The sequence below is a fragment of the Mustela erminea genome, chromosome 19, assembly GCF_009829155.1.
Source record: "Mustela erminea isolate mMusErm1 chromosome 19, mMusErm1.Pri, whole genome shotgun sequence".
NCBI classification, from domain to species: Eukaryota; Metazoa; Chordata; class Mammalia; order Carnivora; family Mustelidae; genus Mustela; species Mustela erminea.
In genome coordinates, this window is record NC_045632.1 from 15,923,421 (window position 1) to 15,942,774 (window position 19,354).

General features: G+C 51.8%; 2 protein-coding genes across 6 annotated transcripts in view; both read right to left on the reverse strand.

Annotated features, from left to right (window-relative positions):
• ACTN4 (actinin alpha 4) overlaps nucleotides 1-964 on the reverse strand; it is a 68,527-nt gene extending 67,563 nt beyond the window's left edge. For 2 of the 5 annotated variants that reach the window (XM_032325364.1, XM_032325361.1), the window contains exon 1: nucleotides 668-964. In XM_032325364.1, coding sequence (XP_032181255.1) covers nucleotides 668-829 — 162 coding nt within the window. In that variant the 5' untranslated portion in view covers nucleotides 830-964. The remainder of the gene's footprint in view (nucleotides 1-667) is intronic. The other 3 variants (XM_032325363.1, XM_032325360.1, XM_032325362.1) reach the window with 2 other exon arrangements.
• A 4,810-nt stretch (nucleotides 965-5,774) lies between these two features.
• EIF3K (eukaryotic translation initiation factor 3 subunit K) lies at nucleotides 5,775-18,973 on the reverse strand. Its single transcript, XM_032325369.1, has 8 exons — nucleotides 18,818-18,973; nucleotides 17,715-17,813; nucleotides 13,846-13,966; nucleotides 12,514-12,588; nucleotides 10,133-10,199; nucleotides 9,970-10,047; nucleotides 7,813-7,938; nucleotides 5,775-5,860 (listed from the first exon to the last, which is right to left on the reverse strand). Exons 1-8 carry the CDS (start codon nucleotides 18,874-18,876, stop codon nucleotides 5,829-5,831), a joined length of 657 nt encoding a protein of 218 aa, XP_032181260.1. The 5' UTR covers nucleotides 18,877-18,973; the 3' UTR covers nucleotides 5,775-5,828.
• Between the last annotated feature and the right edge of the window lie 381 nt (nucleotides 18,974-19,354).

Below are 19,354 nucleotides of genomic sequence, written 5' to 3' on the forward strand. Positions count from 1 at the left end.
CACTCCCATCTCACACCCACTTCTTTCCTCTATCTCGCTCATCTTCCAATTCTCCCAGGTCCCCCCAATACTCTTCAGACTCCATATCCCTTTCTTAGTACCCCCTACTCCATCTTCAGACTTCCAGAATTTCCAACCCCTTTAGAACTCCCCAAACCCTAATCTTCTTCACACCTTTCTGCACTCCAAATAACCCCTTCCATCTTCGAGCTCCTCTTCAGGCTCCCCCAACCATTAATTCCATTCTGGCCCACAAATTCCAGACTCCTCCGCTTCTCTCCGCACCCCCAAACACCCTCTGACCCTTCCATCCCGCCTCAGACCTCAATTCCATTTTAGAAGTCTCCAAGCATCTTGGTTTCCCCCAATTCCCCGCCCAGACCCTCCAATTCCTTCATCGGGCTATCTGATTTTTTATTTTTTAGACTTCTATATTCTCTACACAGCCGCCAACTATTTTTTCAGACTCCCCATTCCTTGGTCAAGTTCTAAAATTTCTTCTTGGGACTACAAACCCCTTCCCAGTCCCGCCAATTCCGTTTCATGACCCCCCGATTCCCCCCCCCACAGACCCTCCAATTCCCTCTTGAGAACTCCAATCCCCTTCCCGGGCCCCAACCTCCCTCGGAAGCCCCCCTTCAGCCCGTCCGGCCCGCGGGCCACGCACCTTACGCTGCTGCTTCTCCCAGGCCGGGTCCAGCAGCAGGTCCCGGTCCCAGTCGTCCTCCTGGGCCATGTAGTCGCCCATGCTTCCCCCGCCGCCGGCGCCATTGCCCCCGCTGCTGGGGCCGTACTGGTAAGACTGGTTCGCCGCGTGGTAGTCCACCATTCCGCCGCCTCTCGCTCGCCCACCAGCCCGTCTGCTCCCGCCGCAGCTCCCGCCCCTCTGCCCGAGCCTCCGCCGCCGCCGCCGCCGCCGCTTCAGCTGCTTCAGCCCGCCCTCCCCCAGCGCCTGCGCACTGCCCGCCGCGCCTGCGCACCGCGCCGCCGCCGCCGCCCTCCCGCGCGCGCGCGCGCCTCCTAACCAGACAGACGCTGGGACCCGCCTCTATAATTCGGCGGCTGCGCAGAGTTCACTTCCCCCACCGCCCCTTCAGCTCGAGTACGAGCTGCTTCCCCTCTCCCGCGAGAGCGCGCTCGTTCTCTGCGTGTGGGCGGGGCCAGTCATGAATGATTCATAAGGCGGGGGTCCGGCCGTCAAGCCTAGACCTGCCGACTGTGTGCCGCATCATGTCTTACGCATCCACACTAAACAAGATAGACAAATCCCTGCCCTCGTGGAACTACGTTCTAGTGAAGGAAGATAACAAAATCTTTGGAAGTATAGTCCAACATCTGATAAACGTTATGGAGAAAAATTAAGCATGAACTGGAATGTCAAACAGTACTCAGGGTAGGCTTTGCAGAAAAGGGGAATATTTGCACACAGACCTGAAGGATTCACAAAACAAAACAAGAGTTCCACTCTACCTAACAAGAGTTTCCTAACTCTTGTTAGGTAGATTGGAATAAATATTGGCTGACCAGGAAGGTAAAGGAGTCTGGGGAATTGTCTGTCTTCATTCATTCAACAAACATTTATCGAGCATCTGTGGTGTGCCAGGAGTTGTTCTTGGGCACTGGCAATAGAGTCCTAAGCATGGTAAGTGACTGAAACATGATTAGTTCTCATGTGGCTCACATGGGGGGGGGCAACAGTAAGTAAGCAAATAAATACAGATAATTGACACTGCCACATTCATAGACTTCTCAGATTTAAATATCCAAAGCTTCTGATCTTCCCAAACCTGATCACCCCACAGTCATCCTCATTTCGGTTAATGGTGCCTCCACCCTTCCAGCTGTGTGGGCAATAAGACTTTCGTCAATCCTTGCCTCCTCTGTGTCTTCACACCCCACATCCAATGCAGGAAATTGTCAATTCTATCTTAAAAGTATATACAGGTGGTGCAGTTAGGCAACCAACTCTTGGTTTCCACCCAGGTTGCTCCTGTCATGATCTCAGAGTCATTAGTCCCCAAGTGGGACTCTGCATTTGGTGCTGAGTCAGCTTAAGAGTCTCTCTCTCTCTCTCTCCTTCTGCCCCTCCCCACCATGCTCACTTTCTCTTTCAAATAAATCAATCAATCTTAAAAGAAATAAGTAAAATAAAAAAATAAAAATAAAAAATAAAAGGTATATGCAGAATCCACTCATTTTCTCCTGCTTCCATGGCCCCATCCTAGTCCTGTCCACCCTGCCTTGTCTTCACATGGACCACTGTAGCAGGTTCCTTCCCATCTCCCTGCTCCCTTTCCCAACCCTCCACCACACTCCCTTTCCCACATGAAGCCTGAGGGAGCCTCATATCTCTCACCTAATTCTCTCCTTCCTCGTTCAGAACCCCTCCTTGGTGCAATACCAAGTACAAGTCAAAGTCAAAGAAAGGAGGAAAGGCTGAAGGAGCCTTCCCTGCCTTGGCTCAGCCCCGCTTTTGAAATAAGATACTCCTGGAGCCCCAGCCAGACCCCCAGGGGATTCCCCATCCTGTCCCCATTTCCTCTTCCAGTTCTCCTCTGTCTCTCCCTCCGTCTCTGAGCTGCTGCCACATTGCTGACTTCCTCCTCATTGTTCTTCAAACACACCAGGCACCTTCCAGCCTCAGGGCCTTTGCACTGGGTGATACCTTGTTACCAGGGCCTGAACACTTTCCCCACATACTGGATCCCCAGGACTTCAACAGACTCCTTTCCTGCAGGTCTGCAGAAACATCACCTCTTCAGTGAGACCATCACCTCTTCAGGGAGACTTTAACCCTAGTTAAAAGAACATCTTACACCTTTCCTCCTTTGCTTTGTTTTTTTTCAAGAATACAGATGACCATTTAGCATACTACGCAATTGGCTTGTTTACCGTGATTATCTTTCTCCTTCCCAAGAATGTCAGTGCAGGAGTCACTGCCGTTTCCCTAGTCTCTGAAGCAGTGTCTACACAAGACAGCAGCTTAATATATCTTAGGTGAGTGAATGGGTGGACTTAAAACCATGATGAGGACTTTGAATTTTATTGAAAATGCAGTGGGAGGTTTCAGGGAGGACCCTAAGCAGGGGGAGGGCTGGGATCAAGTGCAGCTCTTTACAGGCTCCAGCAGCCACGGGAGGGGAACAAACTATAGGTGGAATGAGCTCAGGGAGACCAGCCAGAGGGCTGCCACAATGGTCCAGGTGAGGACCTGGTCCTAGTCAGGACCAGGGTCCTGGGAGAGAGCCATGGAGGATGGGCAGTGGAAAGATTTGGAAAAGGGGAGCTGACAGGACTTACTGTCGTGAATTGGATGGGGAGTGGGGGTGGACATGAGAATGAAGGAAGAATCCAGACTCAAGATGGCTCCCAAGGTTTGGACCTGAGCGACTGGAGAGTGTGAACTTGACTCGAGTCAGGAAAGCAAAGGAGGTAAGAGTTGGAATTAGAGTAGAGAAAGAACTGGCCCACAGTGTGAACGGAATAGACTGGGTCACAGCCAGCTACTGGGGATGGGAATGAAAAGACCCAGCTCCTCCAGGCATGGGAGCTTGTGGATTTCTTCCCACCTCTTTCAAAGGCACTAAAAGGGATCCAATGCAACACAAAGGAAGGAGACAGGGCCTGCATACAGCCCATTTTCCCTGGGGATGCCAGGACCTGGCCAAAGATCCAGGAGTGTTGTCTGTGACCTAGGGAACCAACCCAGGACTTTTGTGCTGGGCCTAGTTGGCAGGGAGAGCCACTGGAGCTCTGGGCCACCAGCCCCACCCTGACTGCTCCCAAAGGACATTGAAAAGGACGTCCCAGACGAAGGGCTCAAAAATGAAGTGGATGGCACCCATCAGTGAGGTTTAAATTAAAGGCTCCCTTTATTTATAAATGTTATTTGTGACTTTTTTTTTTTTAAAGTATGCTCTTTGTCCAATGTGGGGCTTGAACTCATGACCCCAAGATCAAGAGTCATACTACCGGCTGAGCCAGCCCGGCGCCCCTGTTGTATTCTATTGCTAATTCTAGTTAGTGAAACGAACCAAACAGGGCTGTGTCCTTCTAGGGTGGGAACATGAACAGATACCCGGACGTTGAGAGGGGACTATGGAAGCAGCTGAAATAACACCCCCAAGCCCAAGTGAGCAAGACCAGCAGTAAGTGTATCATCTCTTACCACAGGCTGGGCTGTTCTCTACTCTTCCAACGCACTCAAGTGGGTGCTCACCCTAGCTGGGAAATGAGGCGCAAGGAGGTCAACCAATGTGCCTTGAGGTCGCTAGGCTGGTGTTTGACCTCAGGCAGTCTTTTTCTATAGCTTCTTAAAGGATCCTCCTAGAGCAACAGCAGTAGGCTAAGCAGGAAAAGCTGTCGTTTCCCAAAGAGGTAAAGGTCATTTCCTCTTCCCTGTAGAGCAGCCACGGTCGGTTGTACAACTTGTATCTACACAAAGGCACCTGCCAAGCAGGGGTGAGTGGGAGTCATACTCACACAGAGTGGGTGATGATCAAATAGCACCCCAATATTGTCTCTTTCTATGCCCCTCCCCTGCCCCTTAGAGCTGGCTCCCCTGGTCAGTCACAGAGGCACCTTTGTCCCGGGAACTTGGGCACACCCTGCTTCCTGGCTCCTGCTCAGGTCTGGAACCCAGGGCAAAGGGTGTCCCGCCCTGCCCTGGCTCCGTCAATGTCTTCAAAGAATGATGGGTGTGAATACAAGCAGATGAGGACCCGGAAGGGGGGACAGGCCAGCCACTGCCACTGCCCTCTCCGCAGGCTAAGTTCACATGTAATGGTTTATGAGAAGGAAATACTCCCTCAGTGACACCTGCCAGGTTACACTAAGGGCTGGACATCTATGATGCCATCTCTTTTGCCGCACTTTTGCCCAAAGGCAGTCGCTGTTGCCGCCACCCCTTCTTCCTGCAGACAGCAGGCTCAGAGCAGAAGATGCCCAAGATCACTCTGCTAGACTCCAGAATCCTTCCTGTGTAAGACAGGGATAAACCAACCCAGCTACAGATCAAGTAGTATTAGCTATAACTCCTGGTTGGTGTAGTCTGAAGGTGAATGGCCTAGCTAAAATTCCCAATTTTCTTGTAAAAGCCTTCCAAGCAGAATGGTGAGGACTAGTTTGCAATCTTGGGTATGAACAATGCAACCTTGGGGAGATTCTTGAATCTGAAATTAACAATGACTCCTGTTTTCTAAGAGCCAAGAACATGCTAGGCCCTGATGAGAGACCTTTACTGGCCAGAGGTCCTGGACCTCCCACAACTGACAAGGGTGGGTCATTCTCCCCCTTTCACAGATGAGGAAACAGAAACAGAGGCAGAGTCGCCAAGCCAAGGGCACACAAGGATGGGCTGAGCATTAGTCAGGACAGGAGGTGGACTGAATCCTCCCTCATTCCCTCCTCCAGCCTGTCAGGCCAAAGGGCAAAGGTGTGCCTCCCCTCACCAGGAACCCACTCCTGTTCACGTGCCTGTTCCAGAAGGCAGAAGAGCCAGGCACACCCAGCGGCAGGGTTGGACTCCTACATCCTATTCATTCACATCCTCCTCCTTGCTGACTCACGGCTGCCGGCTAGCAACTGGTGACCTGACACGTCAGGAAGGTGGGTGTGGAAGGTCCGTTGGGGGGGCGGGGGGAGGAAGTAGGAGGAGGGAGGCCCCAGGCAGAAGGGAGGAGGCTCCAGAGAGTGGGCAAAGGCCTGCTCCCGGGCGCCCTCTGGTGGGCGAGGGACAGGCAGGAAGCCAATGAGCGGGAGACACCAGGATTAAGAAGTCATCAAATCTTTATTCAACGCCGCAGGCTGGCCCAGTTCGGCTGGCACAGTTACTGGGAGGAGGCCATGATGCTGGACACACCTGTTGGGAAGAGAAGAGGGGAGCAGGTCAACATGGTGAGAATGGGAAACCAAGGGGTACCTGGGTGGCTCAGTGGGTTAAAGCCTCTGCCTTCAGCTCAGGTCATGATTCCAGGGTCCTGGTATGGAGCCCCACATCGGGCTCTCTGCTCAGCAGGGAGCCTGCTTCCTCCTCTCTCTCTGCCTGCCTCTCTGCTTACTTGTGATCTCTGTCAAGTAAATAAATAAAATCTTTAAAAAAAAAAAAAAAGATTGAGAAACCAACCTCCAGCCACCAACCATGGTACCCACAATTCTTTAGGGGTGGCAGATCACAAAACTTTTCTGGGCCCTTATCACCTTCAAATTTAGATTTTTTGTTTTGTTTTGTTTCTTTTTGAAGTAATCTCTGTCCCCAACACGGGGCTTGAACTCAAGACCTCCAAGAGTGAGAGTCGCACACTCTTCAGACTGAGCCAGCCAGGCACCCCACAAAGACAGTATGGGGCCCTAGTAAAGAAGCTCGACTCTGGGGGCACCTGGGTGGCTCAGTCTTTAACTGTCTACCTTCCACTCAGGTCATGATCCCAGGGTCCTGGTATCGAGTCCCATGTCGGGCTCCCTGGTCAGTGGCAAGCCTGCTTCTCCCTCTCCCACTCCCCCTGCTTGTGTTCCCTCTCTCCCTGTGTCTATGTCAAACAAATGAATAAAATCTTTTAAAAACAACAACAACAACACAAAAACAAACAAAAAAACCCAATCTTGACTCTAGAGCAAGGAGACCTATGTAGGAATCACAGCTCTGCCTAGTACCAGGTGGGTGACCTTAGGCAAGTTCATTAACTCCAGCTTTCCCGCCGGCACGAGGCATGGACCCCACAGGGTCCTAGGACTACATGACATGCTCAGAACACCTGGCAGTCAGTTCTTGCTCCTCTCACCGCCATCACAGCAACACTCTCCACAAGCTACCTGCAAGACACACTAAGCGCCAGCCTGGCACCTTCCCCCGGAGAGCCCTATGTGGCAGGGTCTTCTCCCCAGAACCCAACACGGGGGCGGGAGGGGGGAACTTCTCGCTTACAGTGCAGGTCTAGACACCCCCCGTGCAAAGGGGCCCACCAAGTCCTGCTCCACAGTTTAGCTCCAGATGAGCTGGTTTGTAGTGAGAAGCCACGCTGGGCCAAGACACAGCTTTACAACCCCAGAATCAGACTCGAGGGTGGGGGAGGAGACCCAGGGCGTGAGGGAGTGGCTAACCTCTGGCCCCGGGGTTCTCACTCCCTCGATGACGCGCGCATGGTGTGCAGATCAGAGGGCTGACTGCACAGCTATCCCACTCCCTTCCCAGCTGAGGGACTAGCAGGGCCAGTTCAGCCGAGGACCGCCATGGCTCTCTGCTCTGCTTTCCGCACAGACGGCCTCACTCCGCTCCCGTACCTCCACGACGTGCATGTGTTCCGTCACATTCAATAATATCCTCTCCCGTATGGGGTTCACATGAGGACCAAACGACTTAGTAAGCTTCAGAAACACATAATATTTGTCAGAATGACTGCTGCCAGCGTCCCCACTTTTTGGATGAGGAAACTGAGGCACAGGTAAAACCACTGGCCCCAAGTGACAGAGCTAAGAAACCAAGAACCGAGAGCCCCATATAGCTACCTAACTCCAGAATCTGTGGACACTTTCTGGTGTCCCTGTTTTTGCAGACACCAGGGCCAAGGTGCCATCCCCAGGGACAGACGGCAAAGAGACCAGAGCCCCCAGGACTCCCAGGGAAGGACTCCTCTGCCCCCTGCCCCACCTCCCTCAGCAGGAAGCCCTGTGAGAGAAGCCAGTGGGCTCCGGCGGATGCCGAGTTCCTGGCCCAGAACCAGACCACAGTTACCCAAGTCTTCTGGGGCCCCAGCCCCGGCCCGTCAAAGGGCAGCTCCTTAGACGCATAGCCTGCGGCCTTGGGCCCCCACTCACTGTCAAAGTCGATCTTCTCCACGATGTTCTTGGGCTTGATGCTCTCCTCCTGGCTACAGATGAAGATCTGGCCCGACTCGTCAGCGCTCCAGCCATACTTGCTCATCCACACCTTGAGCTGGCTGTCTGCAGGGGACACGGGCCGGGCGGGCGGCTCAGGCACCCCGCCCCCACAGGACCACAGCCGAAGGCCGGGGAGCCCCCATGCTGGCTGCCTCAGGGGCCACAGGTGTCTCCTGCGGCCACGCGTGCTTGCGTTTCCATGGTTTGTCCTCCGAGAGGCAGCCAGAGGGAGCCTGTCGGCTTTCCCACCCTGACACCACAGGGCCTATCTCCCCTTTCTGTTTCTCCCTCGCTTTTCTCTCCCAGCACAGACCTTAGTTTCCAACAACAGTGCTACACTTCCTTCTCCGCTTTTCCACACAACTTGGAAATGGTTTTAAAATTATGTCCTCGCTATCACAACTCGTAAGGCCAGAGCCTCAGCTGGGAATTTCTTTGCAGGCTGTTTTTGCTCTTAAAAAACTTGGGGGGCGCCTGGGTGGCTCAGTTGGTTAAGCGGCTGCCTTCGGCTCAGGTCATGATCCCAGCATCCTGGGATCAAGTCCCACATTGGGGCTCCTTGCTCGGCAGGGAGCCTGCTTCTCCCTCTGCCTCTAGCCTGCCACTCTGTCTGCCTGTGCTTGTGCGTGCGTGCTCTCTCTCTCTAACAACAACAACAAAAAAAAACAACTTAAAAAAAAAAAAAAAAAAACCTGCCAGGAAGGATGCACAGCCAGAAGACAACCTGCTGCTTGAGGTAACTCCTGTGGAACTGTTAGCAATCTGATAAATTCGTCTGCTTCTTTTTAGACTCAAGTCTAAGGGTTGGTTGATCCCTTTTTGACTTAATCTCCCTTTTAAATATGTAAAACAGGGTGCCTGGGTGGGTTAAGGGGGTTAAAACCCTCTGCCTTCCGCTCAGGTCATGATCTCAGGGTCCTGGGATGGAGCCCCACATTCGGGCTCTCTGCTCAGTGGGAAGTCTGCTTCCCCCTCTCTCTCTACCTGGTTTTCTGCCTACTCGTGATCGATCTCTATGTCAAATAAATAAAATCTTCAGGAAAAAATATGGAAAACACCTATCTGATGAAACGCACTTAGTATAGCCTGACACAAACTGTCCAAGAAAAGTTAGCTTCTGCTAAACAACAGAGAGCACAAGCACGCACACTCTACAGATCAAAAGGCAAAACTACCCAAATAAGGTACTGAAATCTCACCCCCAAAGCCCCACTCCCCAGTGCTGTGCTCACCCCGTCCTCCCAAGGAGTAACCATTTTCCTTAGTTTTAATTTCCTTCCTGTTTCTTTTTGCAAAAACAAGCAAATACACAAACGTGCTTTTCTTCCCTTCTTTTCTTCTTCTTCTTCTTTTTTTTAATGGAAGGATCTTTTATTTATTTATTCATTTATTTTAAAGTAGGGGCCTGAACTCACAACCCTAAGATTAAGAATCAGATGCTTAACTGACTGAGTGCCCCAGGTGCTCCTGGAAGGATCTCTTGAAAAATCAAACAAAAGGGGCGCCTAAGTGGCTCATGGGTTAAACCTCTGCCTTTGGCTCGGGTCATGGTCTCAGGGTCCTGGAACAGAGGAGCCCGCATCGCATCAGTCTCTCTGCTCAGCAGGGAGCCTGCTTCCCCGTCCCCCCCGCCTACTTGTGATCTCTTGGTCAAATAAATACATAAAATCTTAAAAAACAAACAAACAAAACCCCACAACTACTCACTACTCACCCGAGCCCCAGGAGCAGTCCTGGGTGAGTGCACACTACACTCGCACGTCTCATTTTGTCATCTGTTTTGCTACCTCCCTGAGAACAAATCTGAGCCATTCTGTCTCATTCATGGCTACATCCCCAAGGCCTAAGACAGCCTGGTACTGAGCAGGCATTCAAATGACTCACGTAGAATAAAATAAACAAATGCTGGAGGATCTCCCCAAGGAAGGGCATGTTTGTACCAGTCCCTCACTCCTTCAGTAACCAGCTGGGCGGGACCTTCAATGCTGACTTGCTGGCGCAGGGATGGGCCCATCTGAGGAGCTGGCTGAGGACCATGGCCCCTGACCACCCCTAACCTCCTCGATTGGCACTGGGGACCCAAAGAGGCCTTACCTGTCAGATCCCCAAGCATCTCGGCCAGCAGCCAGCGATCAATGTGCTGATAAGTAATGCCCACAACGTGGCAGATAACTGCAGTGGGGGGAAGAATGAAGACAGTAAAGGGCAACTCCCTACCCCTTCCCCCTGGGGAGCCCAGGCACCGAGACGGACTTACATTTTCGAACAGAGTCTTCAAAGCCAGTTATACCTTCCAGAAGGTCCATGTTTTCATCCAGGGCTTGCTGTGAGGGAAAGGATAACGTTCCCAATAATGTGAATGACCTCAAGTACATCATCATTAATGAAGTCAGCAACAGAAGCTACGATTTGGGCATTCACCTCACATGCCAACTTTCTTCTCTGTGTGACCCTGACATAAGTTACTATTTTCTGCCCATTTTTAGTGATGAAAAAACCAAGGCTCAGAGGAGCTAAGTGACTTGCCCCAAATCAGAGAGCTGGGGGTTGAATCAGGCAGGCAGAAACCACAGACCCAAAGAGGGAACAGAGACAGAAACTTAGCTAACTGCACTCACCCACCTCCTCCTGCTCCTATCTCACTCGGAAAAAAGGCCAAGTGTCCTACCATGACCCATAAGGCCCCACCGGATCTGCCTGTCACGTCCTCCCACTCAGCCCTTGGCTCCAGCCACAGGGGCCTCCTCGCTGCTCCCCAGACACACCAAAAATCCGCCCACCTTAAGGTCTCTGCACTGGCTGGTGCTGGGTCTCGAACTCTCCTTCCCCATGGCTAGCACCCCTACCCCTTCAGGCTTCTGTCCACAAGTCACCTTCCCAGCAGGGCTCCCTGTGACATTAGCGTGGGAAATGAGAAAACCACAAGGACAACGCAGAGGATATACAGGACAGTAACTGTCCCGGCAGCCAAATGATAAAAGGATTTGAGGGAGCAGTGTGTGTCCCTCCCCATCAGAGGTGGCCGACAGGGCGGAGAGTGTGGGTTTCACAGTGCGTGCATGCGCTTGTATACATGTGGGAGACCGGGGGATGGAGGGCTGGCCACCAACGCCTGAATGGAATGAACACAATGGCTTCAGGTGAGCAGGGAGAGGAGGAGAGACTGAGCACAGGCAGCCCAGCCCACGAGCGGCATTACCAATGGTCCCACCCTGCCTGACATGGAGGGGTTTCCTGGGATGTGAGACTTTCCACTCCATGGGGTACAGAGAAAGAGGGTAAGAGGTAGATGTGGTAGGGAAGATGGGAGGTTCGGGGAGAGTTTTCTTCTTATTTTTTTAAAGACTTTTATTTATCTGGCAGAGCGAGAGAGAGCACAAGCAGGAGGAGCGGCAGGCAGAGGAGAAGTTGGCTCCTCACTGAGCAGGGAGCCCAGTGCAGGGCTCGATCCTAGGATCCTGGGATCCTGACCTGAATTGAAGGCAGATGCTTAAATGACTGAGCCACCCAGGTGTCCAGACAGTTCTCTTCTGTAGGCAAGAAAACTAGAGGGTGGACATGGTCTCTGGTGACAGAAACAATCAGGGAAGGCCAGGCCTGCTGCTATGAGAGGAGGGAGAGGCGCTGAGTGGGCAAGAAGGAAGGGGAACAGAGCACCAGCTGAGGGGTGGTCTGGAACAGAAAAGCGTTCAGTCAGCTGCCAGCAGATGTCAAGGCTGAGAGCAGTACACATGGGACTTCTGCTTTAACTGCTTATATTTTCCCACAAAACAAGGCAGAAGAGCACTAGCTGTGATGACAAGAGGAGGAGGAGAGGGGATGAGAAGGCGTGAAGAGCTGGGATTGGGCAGTGAGACCCTGGGCTAGGAGGGGATAGGCCCCAAGGACATGATGGGCCTTCTCCTGGCCTCTCACAGGGTCTCCCATGCAGACTTCTGCTAACAGACGAAGCACAATGGAGGACCCAGGCTGCTGGTCAGGCCCATGGATGCCAGGCTGGAGACCTCCCGGGGTGAGCTGGGAAGCTAGGAGGAAGTGGTCGGGGGTACAAACATATGGCATTCACAGGCAGAAGAGGGAGCGGTTATTGCTAAAGGCGGGTGCCGGGTGGCGGCTCCCCACCTTCCCTGAGCATCAGAAACACCTGCTTCAGATCCCAAAGCCTGGACCACACACAGGCTGATTAGATCAGACTCGGGGCTGGAGTCGAGATCATTTTTGTTTTGTTTTTTTAAACCCCTTGGGGGTCCAATGCACCTGTGCTGCAGGGCTAAGGGGTTTCGGGGGGAGAGACATGGGTCTGGGAATGATGGTGAGAAGGACCCTTGGCAGAGATGGAGGGTGGGGCTCCAGTTCAAGAGCGAAAGGGAAGGAGCATACAGAAGCTGGAGGACTTTGGGAGGAAGGACAGACATGGGTGTGTGCACACGTGCCCCAACCCGGGGGCACAAGGGACAATGTGGGCGTCCTGGCTCAGTGCGAGGATGACAAGTCCGTGCAGTCACCCTCGCAAAGCCCTGAGCAGGGATCGCCCACAGTTATGCAAGAAGACAGCAAATGGGCATGGCTATTCCTTTCAGCCGCCTGTCCCAGCTCAGCTCAGCCCAGCCGCCCACCCTGGCCCCGCAGCCAAGTTACCCAGAAGGCCTGGAAGTGGCAGGTCTCCAGCAGGTCTCCGAGGTATAAAATTTGTCGGATTGGCCGTTCTTCTTGCTAAGAGAAGAATGTGTTAAGGGAAAACAGCCCTGAGCTTCAGGGGGCTGCCGCTGAGTCCCAGACCACCTCTCCCTGCCCACCTTCTGTTCACCGCAGCACAATTAAGACAACAGGCGAGCCAGCAATAGAGCCACGAAGCCAAACACTGGCCTGTCCATACTCTGGGAGGAGCCAACTCTTAGAGAACCGGCGTGGAGAGGCAACAAGACACACTGGGATGTGAAAAGGCAAGACACAGACCCACACGCGTAAGAGACCACCATCTGGGTGGGGGACTGGTGTGTGTATTGGGGGGGCACACACACGTATGTGAACACACACACCTGTACTCATTCGTCTATAGGGTATCTCCAGAAAGGCACCCAAGAATGGCAAACAAGTGTTGCCCCCTGGCAGGGGAAAAAGGAAGCCTTGTCTCTTTCCACTGTATGCTTTTCGTACTTTTAACAGCGAACGGTACCTCTACTTTTTCTTTTATTTGGAAAGCCCCCGAAACAGACTCCTAGGGAGGGGGGCTGATCTCAAAGGGCAGACACTCCCACAGACACACCTGGCAGGGCAGGTTCACTGCGCAAGTGATGGGCAGGTTAAGTGTGACAGCGTCGGGACTGAGTGCCAGAGCATGGATGAGGGACTCTGCCAAGCTTGTCAAGGAGCCCGACTTGGGATGCAATCCTGGGACTCCAGAATCAGGACCTAAAGGCAGCTGCTTAACCGACTGAGCCACTCGGGCACCCTCACTCTGAGGTTGAAGCCTTCTACAGCTTCCCGGTGCCCTTCTGAGTCTGACCAGATTGCATTTTGCAATCCATGGTGAGGCTGCACCAAACTTCCTCTCCTGCCTCTCTGAAAGACCACTGACCTCTTCTTTTTTTCTCCAGGCCTTCTTACCTCCGCCCAGATCACCCTTCCTTAAAACTCCATTTAGCTCATCTTTTGGACGTCCCCTCCTCCAAGAAGCCCTCCCTAACATCCAAACAGGATCAGGGGCCTCCTCTGGCCTCTCCGAACCCCAAGCCCAGACTGTAGGCCGTCACTGACAAGAGGACCTCTGTCCCCCACTGCATGGTGAGCTCTGGAAGGGCAGGGGCCAGGCCTGTCCCGGCCCCCCAGATGTCCCACCCAGCACAGTACCAAGCCCAGAGGAGGCACTCTGAGTTTGCAGCTGAACTCACAGCCCGCTGACCTGGGGAATTTATCTACCTTGCCCCCAGCCCTTCCCCCGCACAACCCGCCAGGACACTGGAAGGATACGTGTGCCTGATCAATCATGCACTTGCACAGTGTGAAGTCCGTGTGGGGCAGGTTGGTGAGGGCCTTCAGCAGGATCTGGGCAGTGACTGTGGTCTGAAAGAAGGCTGGGTTGAACTGGTACCTGGGAAGGGGAAAAAGAGACGGAGCCTCAGCAGCCTGTTCAGGTACCTGAGGCCCAGTGCTGTGGCCCAGAGCTCAGGAGTTGGGACATACCTGGGCTCCAGTCCCAATCACAGCACTCTTGCTCTGTGACCTTAACCTCCCTGACCTAGTTTCCTGTTCCACAGATGGGGACAGTTAATCCGCCCAGCCACCCCATAAGCCAGATGCTGTTAAGTGGTTCACAAGTAAATGAATATGAAGTACAGTCTGCAGCAGAGGTAGAGGCTCTGGAGCCAGACTGCTTGGGTTCCCACTGGCCTCATAAGTGACCCTGGACTACCTCTTTGAAATTCTCTGTGTTATCAGTCCCCTCCCTCAAAAGAAGGGGCAGTAACAACCCTGTCTACTTCAAAAAGACACTACGGCATCTGACTTAACACCCACAAAACTTAGAGCACAGAAGCTAACGCACCATGAGCACTCACTAAACAGCAATTCGCCATTAACGATCTAAACAACCCCACAAATACAAGTGTTCTTATCACCATTTTATAAACCTCCAAACTGAGACAACATATAAAAATTACACAGCTGACAGCATGTCAATATGGCACGGGGTGGGGGGATAGAATGCAAAGGTCTCCATCCACAGGAGAACGGGTGGTTTAGACAATCGCACAGGAAGCCCTACACAAGAATGACAGTAAATTGCAGCTGCAGAGGGCGTCGGGTGGCTCAGTGGGTTGAGCCTCTACCTTCTGCTCAAGGTCTCAAGGTCTCAAGGTCGAGATCTCTGAGTTCTGGGATGGAGCCCCGCATCTGGCTCTCTGCTCAGCAGGGACCCTGCACCCTAACCCCCCACCCCCGCCTCTGCCTCCCTCTTTGTCTACTTGTGATTTCTCTCTGTCAAATAAATAAATAAAAACTTAAAAAAAAAAAAAAAACTGCAGTCGCAGGAAAAATGGATCGATCTCACAAACCCGGTGCAAAGTGGAAGATGCCAGATGCCTAAACGCTCATGCTGTAGGACTACGTTTGTGTCAAGTTCAACACAGGCAAACCCGAACCAAGCTCCTCAGGACACATGCATGTGTGGTAAACTCACATAAAACCAGATCACGAGATTCTATGACCTCCACCAACAAGTAACTGACTTCCACATTTTTATCTGAAATGAATACCACTCTGCTGAGCACTGGGTCCATATCTCTGGCCAGTTTCCATCTTTTCTCTTTTTTTAAGATTTTATGTATGGTTTTGACAGAGAAAGAGAGATCACAAGTAGACGGAGAGGCAGGCAGAGAGAGAGAGAGAGGGAAGCAGGCTCCCTGCTGAGCAGAGAGCCCAATGCGGGACTCGATCCCAGGACCCTGAGATCATGACCTGAGCCAAAGGCAGCGGCTTAACCCACTGAGCCGCCCAGGCGCCCCTCTCCTCAAGGATTTTGATGGATTCCTTTCTCACCCAATATGACACTTCTTGGCAATGGGATCTTGCCATTCTTCATGTGAAGTAGCATTGTATTTCTTCCCCCACCTTAAATCAGAACTGGCCTTGTCATTTGCTTTAAGCAACAAAATGCCACAGAAGTAATGCTGTGAGACTTCTAATTCTATGCCTCAAGAGACCTTTAAGCTTCTGCTCTTACCTTCTACCAAAAGCCTGACTTGTAAAGAAGCCATAAAAAAGGACACCAAGGAATATTACAACCTTTTGTTTACTGTTTTGGAGGTAAGGGGAAGGTCCAGGAGTTTCTCTTGTCCTATCTTCCTTTTTTTTTTTTTTAATTTGACAGACAGAGATCACAAGTAGACAGAAAGAAAGGGGGGGAAGCGGACTCCCTGCTGGGTGGAGAGCCCGATGTGGGGCTCAATCCCAGGAGTCTGGGACCATAACCTGAGCCGAAGGCAGAAGCTTTAACTCACTGAGCCACCCAGGTGCCCCTTGTCCCACCTTCCTATCATAACAGTTCTTACTCCAAACATATAAAGGCAATGTAGAGATTTTTCAGTGGCCAAAAATGTTTATTCTAACTCTTCAATCAGAATCTGAGAAGATCTGGGGTGCCTGGGTGGCTCAGAGCGTTAAGCCTCTGCCTTCAGCTCGGGTCATGATCCCAGGATCCTGGGATCGAGCCCCGCGTCGGGATCTCTGCTCAGCGGGGAGCCTGCTTCCTCCTCTCTCTTTCTCTGCCTGCTTCTTCGCCTACTTGTGATCTCTGTCAAATAAATAAATAAAATCTTAAAAAAAAAAAAAAAAGAATCTGAGAAGATCTCCATAGGTTGGATCTGTGGGCCTACTGAACCCTTTGTGAGATGAAATCAAGCTTGTAAAATTTTCAACACAAGAGGGCCTTTTTCCAGTTTAACTCAGAGCCCAGCTGCATGCCTGTGCCTAGTTGTAGGAGGATTGGAAAGCGTACAGGGGGATGTGGATATTTGTCAGGCAGTAACAATTTTGGCAGAGAATTTACTGCCCAACAGATATCTGTGTTCCTCTGTGTGTTTTCTGGTCCTCTTGTAGTTGGGCACAGGCATGTAGCTTAGGTACTTATTTCTACTCAATATATACCTGGGATATGAACACACAGATAATCATCAATTGAGTGCAGGAATTGTAAGTAAATCATTAAAAAAATTCTGTCCCTCATTAGTTATATGAAAATGTTCATGTTGCTATGCTAGGAGCCAGTGGACAGATCTGGAGCCTGACAATTTTACAATAGAACACATGTTCATGATTTATTCTCCTTTAGCCTAAGATAGGCTCTGTCTCTGGGTTCTCTTTATATTCTTTAAATAGCTCAAATGAGAAAATAGAGAAGATATAGGGAAGATAGGAAAAAAAATACACAGATCAGAAACTGCTTTGTTTTACACACATTTTATCTTTTGATAGGAAAAATAAATATTCCAGACCTCTTTAAATAGAAACGTTCAGTCTGAAGCATTTCTTTTCCTTCATCCCTTTCTTTCTTTCTTTCTTTCTTTTTTTTCACGTTGTGTTGATGAGTTTCCATGACATATAGGAATTAGGGCTGAATGGGGAACATAGAGGCAGTGAGAAGTGAGAAAAGTAGAAGTCGACCTAATATTTCTGAGGAGGCTTTGGAAATCTTGGCATATTACTGAAGACATAAGAGAGCCAGTGAGCATTAAATATAGTGAAACTGCCACAGAACAGGGTACTTCCACTGCCCCAGATCTAATGTTCTCAACATACCAGTCTATCATTGTCAACTTTGAGTATACAACGTGATCGATAGTATGTTAAATTACTATGCTGTTCTCTGGATTAAAAAGGCACATATCAACCCAGTCTTTTCTAGCCTTCCACTAAACTAAACAAAACATAGAAAAAGCTGGTTAAAAAAACCAAAACCAAAACAAACAAACAAACAACCAGATACGAGAGCCTAAAAGTGGTTACAAGGGTGGCGGGTGAGGTGACTTGCACAAAGTATTCAAGTCAAGGGGCCTGGGGCCCTGACAACACTCAATTTTGTGGTAAGTGTGGTGTTCACATGGGTTCTCACTTGTACTTATTTAACTAGGATTTAGTGTTTTGTACCAACCTATACATATAACCCTTAATTAATTTTTAAAAACCATCTCTCCTGCCCCAACTCCCTTGGCTTCCTGGCCTTGCACACCAAGAGAAGCCATATCCCAAAGACCAGCCCAACTCTGGCCTCATCCAATATTGAGAGTGCCCCCCTGCCCCGGATGGCTGCAGGCCTGGAGGTGGGGATGGAGGCAGACACTCACAGCTTCAGGACAGCCAGGTTGGCTTCCAGATCATAGGCGTTCTCCTTGGCCTGTGTCTCCACATACCGTTCCAGGGTGGCCAGATTCTCAGGATTGTACCTATAGAAGAATCCAGACAGGAAAACAGAGACAAAAAAGGAGCTGAGGCCAGTCACTTTATGGAGGCAGGGCAGCTGGAGGAGAACTCTGGCACTGGCCACTTACTCTTAAATCAGCTCTATAACCTCTATAGAAGAATCCAGACAGGAAAACAGAGACAAAAAAGGAGCTGAGGCCAGTCACTTTATGGAGGCAGGGCAGCTAGGGGAGAACTCTGGCACTGGCCACTTACTCTTAAATCAGCTCTATAACCTCTAGTAACACTTACCCACCTTACAGACCTAAACCAATGCACTGAAGCACCCCACCCCCACCCCATCAGACTCCTGGGACTTTTCTAGGCTATCCCCCCACCTCTCAGCCAATCAGTCACTGTAACTTGTACACCTGGCCTCCTGGGCATCTTTGCCCCTCACCCCTCCTCCCTGCTCCAGACCCCACACTGGTTTAGTCCCATCCTTTCGTGCTTAGCTTCCCCCATCCTAGCCCTGACTACTTCAGGCTATCACTGCCTACTGCCCGGTTTGTCTGGGCTCTGAACTGGGAACCCCCTGGAAGCACGGCCTGGGACTGTCCTGGTCACCTCTGGTCCCCAGCACTGCCCAGCGCGGACAGAATTTCAGTGACATGTGTCCAATGAACAACATGAGAGGGAAAAAAAAAAAAAGAGAGAGAGAGAGAGAGAGATGAAGAGGCACTGACGCACACTATGAGAGGCTGAGGAGCGGAGTCACAAGAAACTGAAGGGCTGTGAGAGAGAAAGCTGAGCAGCAGAGAGAAAGACCTTAAAGCAATTAAAAAGTGATAGCACTCTGAGGTAGGCAGGGCTGTCTCATGTCCGTAGGCCCCTGCAGTGCCGTCTCCTTACACACATCCCCCTCCAGGGCAAATGGGAAAACCTACTCCCGGGCAAGTCCAGGATGCTAATCACCCCTTGCGCTTTCTAGAAAATCCCATCCACCACGCCGCTTGGCCAGAAACGCTCCCTCCGACCGGGCTCAGACCTGTCGATACCCTTGAGCAACTTGCCCACGTTCGCTCTCATCTGCTCAAACACCGCCATGACGATTGTCGCCCCCCACGCCGGGCCGGAGCCGAAGAGCCAGCCGGTAGGGCCTCCCCGAGGACCGGAAGAGGAAGTGGTGGTGGAAACGGAAACTACGTCGGCGTCTTCTTCACCGCCCTTGCGGCGGCCGCCACGTGACTTTCTTCCCGGCGGGCGCAGTTGACGCGTGCGCATACGCTCCCCCCAACCCGGACCCACAGCGTGAAAAAAGGCTTCATCTAGTCCAGTACGCAGGCGCCCGGTTAGGGGCGAGGAGGCGGGGCGAAGCTTTTCCCGGGCCTCGCGTACGGTGTCCTAGCCCCCTCAGGGACTTGTGTGTGAACTCCGCGGCTGGGAGACCCCCTACCGGCGTGCGGGCTTCGTGTTGCGCGCGATCGTGAACTCACAAATCCGTGCAGGGGAGCGCGCAGTATACTTTAACTTGGGCCTGGCCAGATTCCTTAGGGAAGTGCCCTTTGAGGTCCCCATTGCCCCA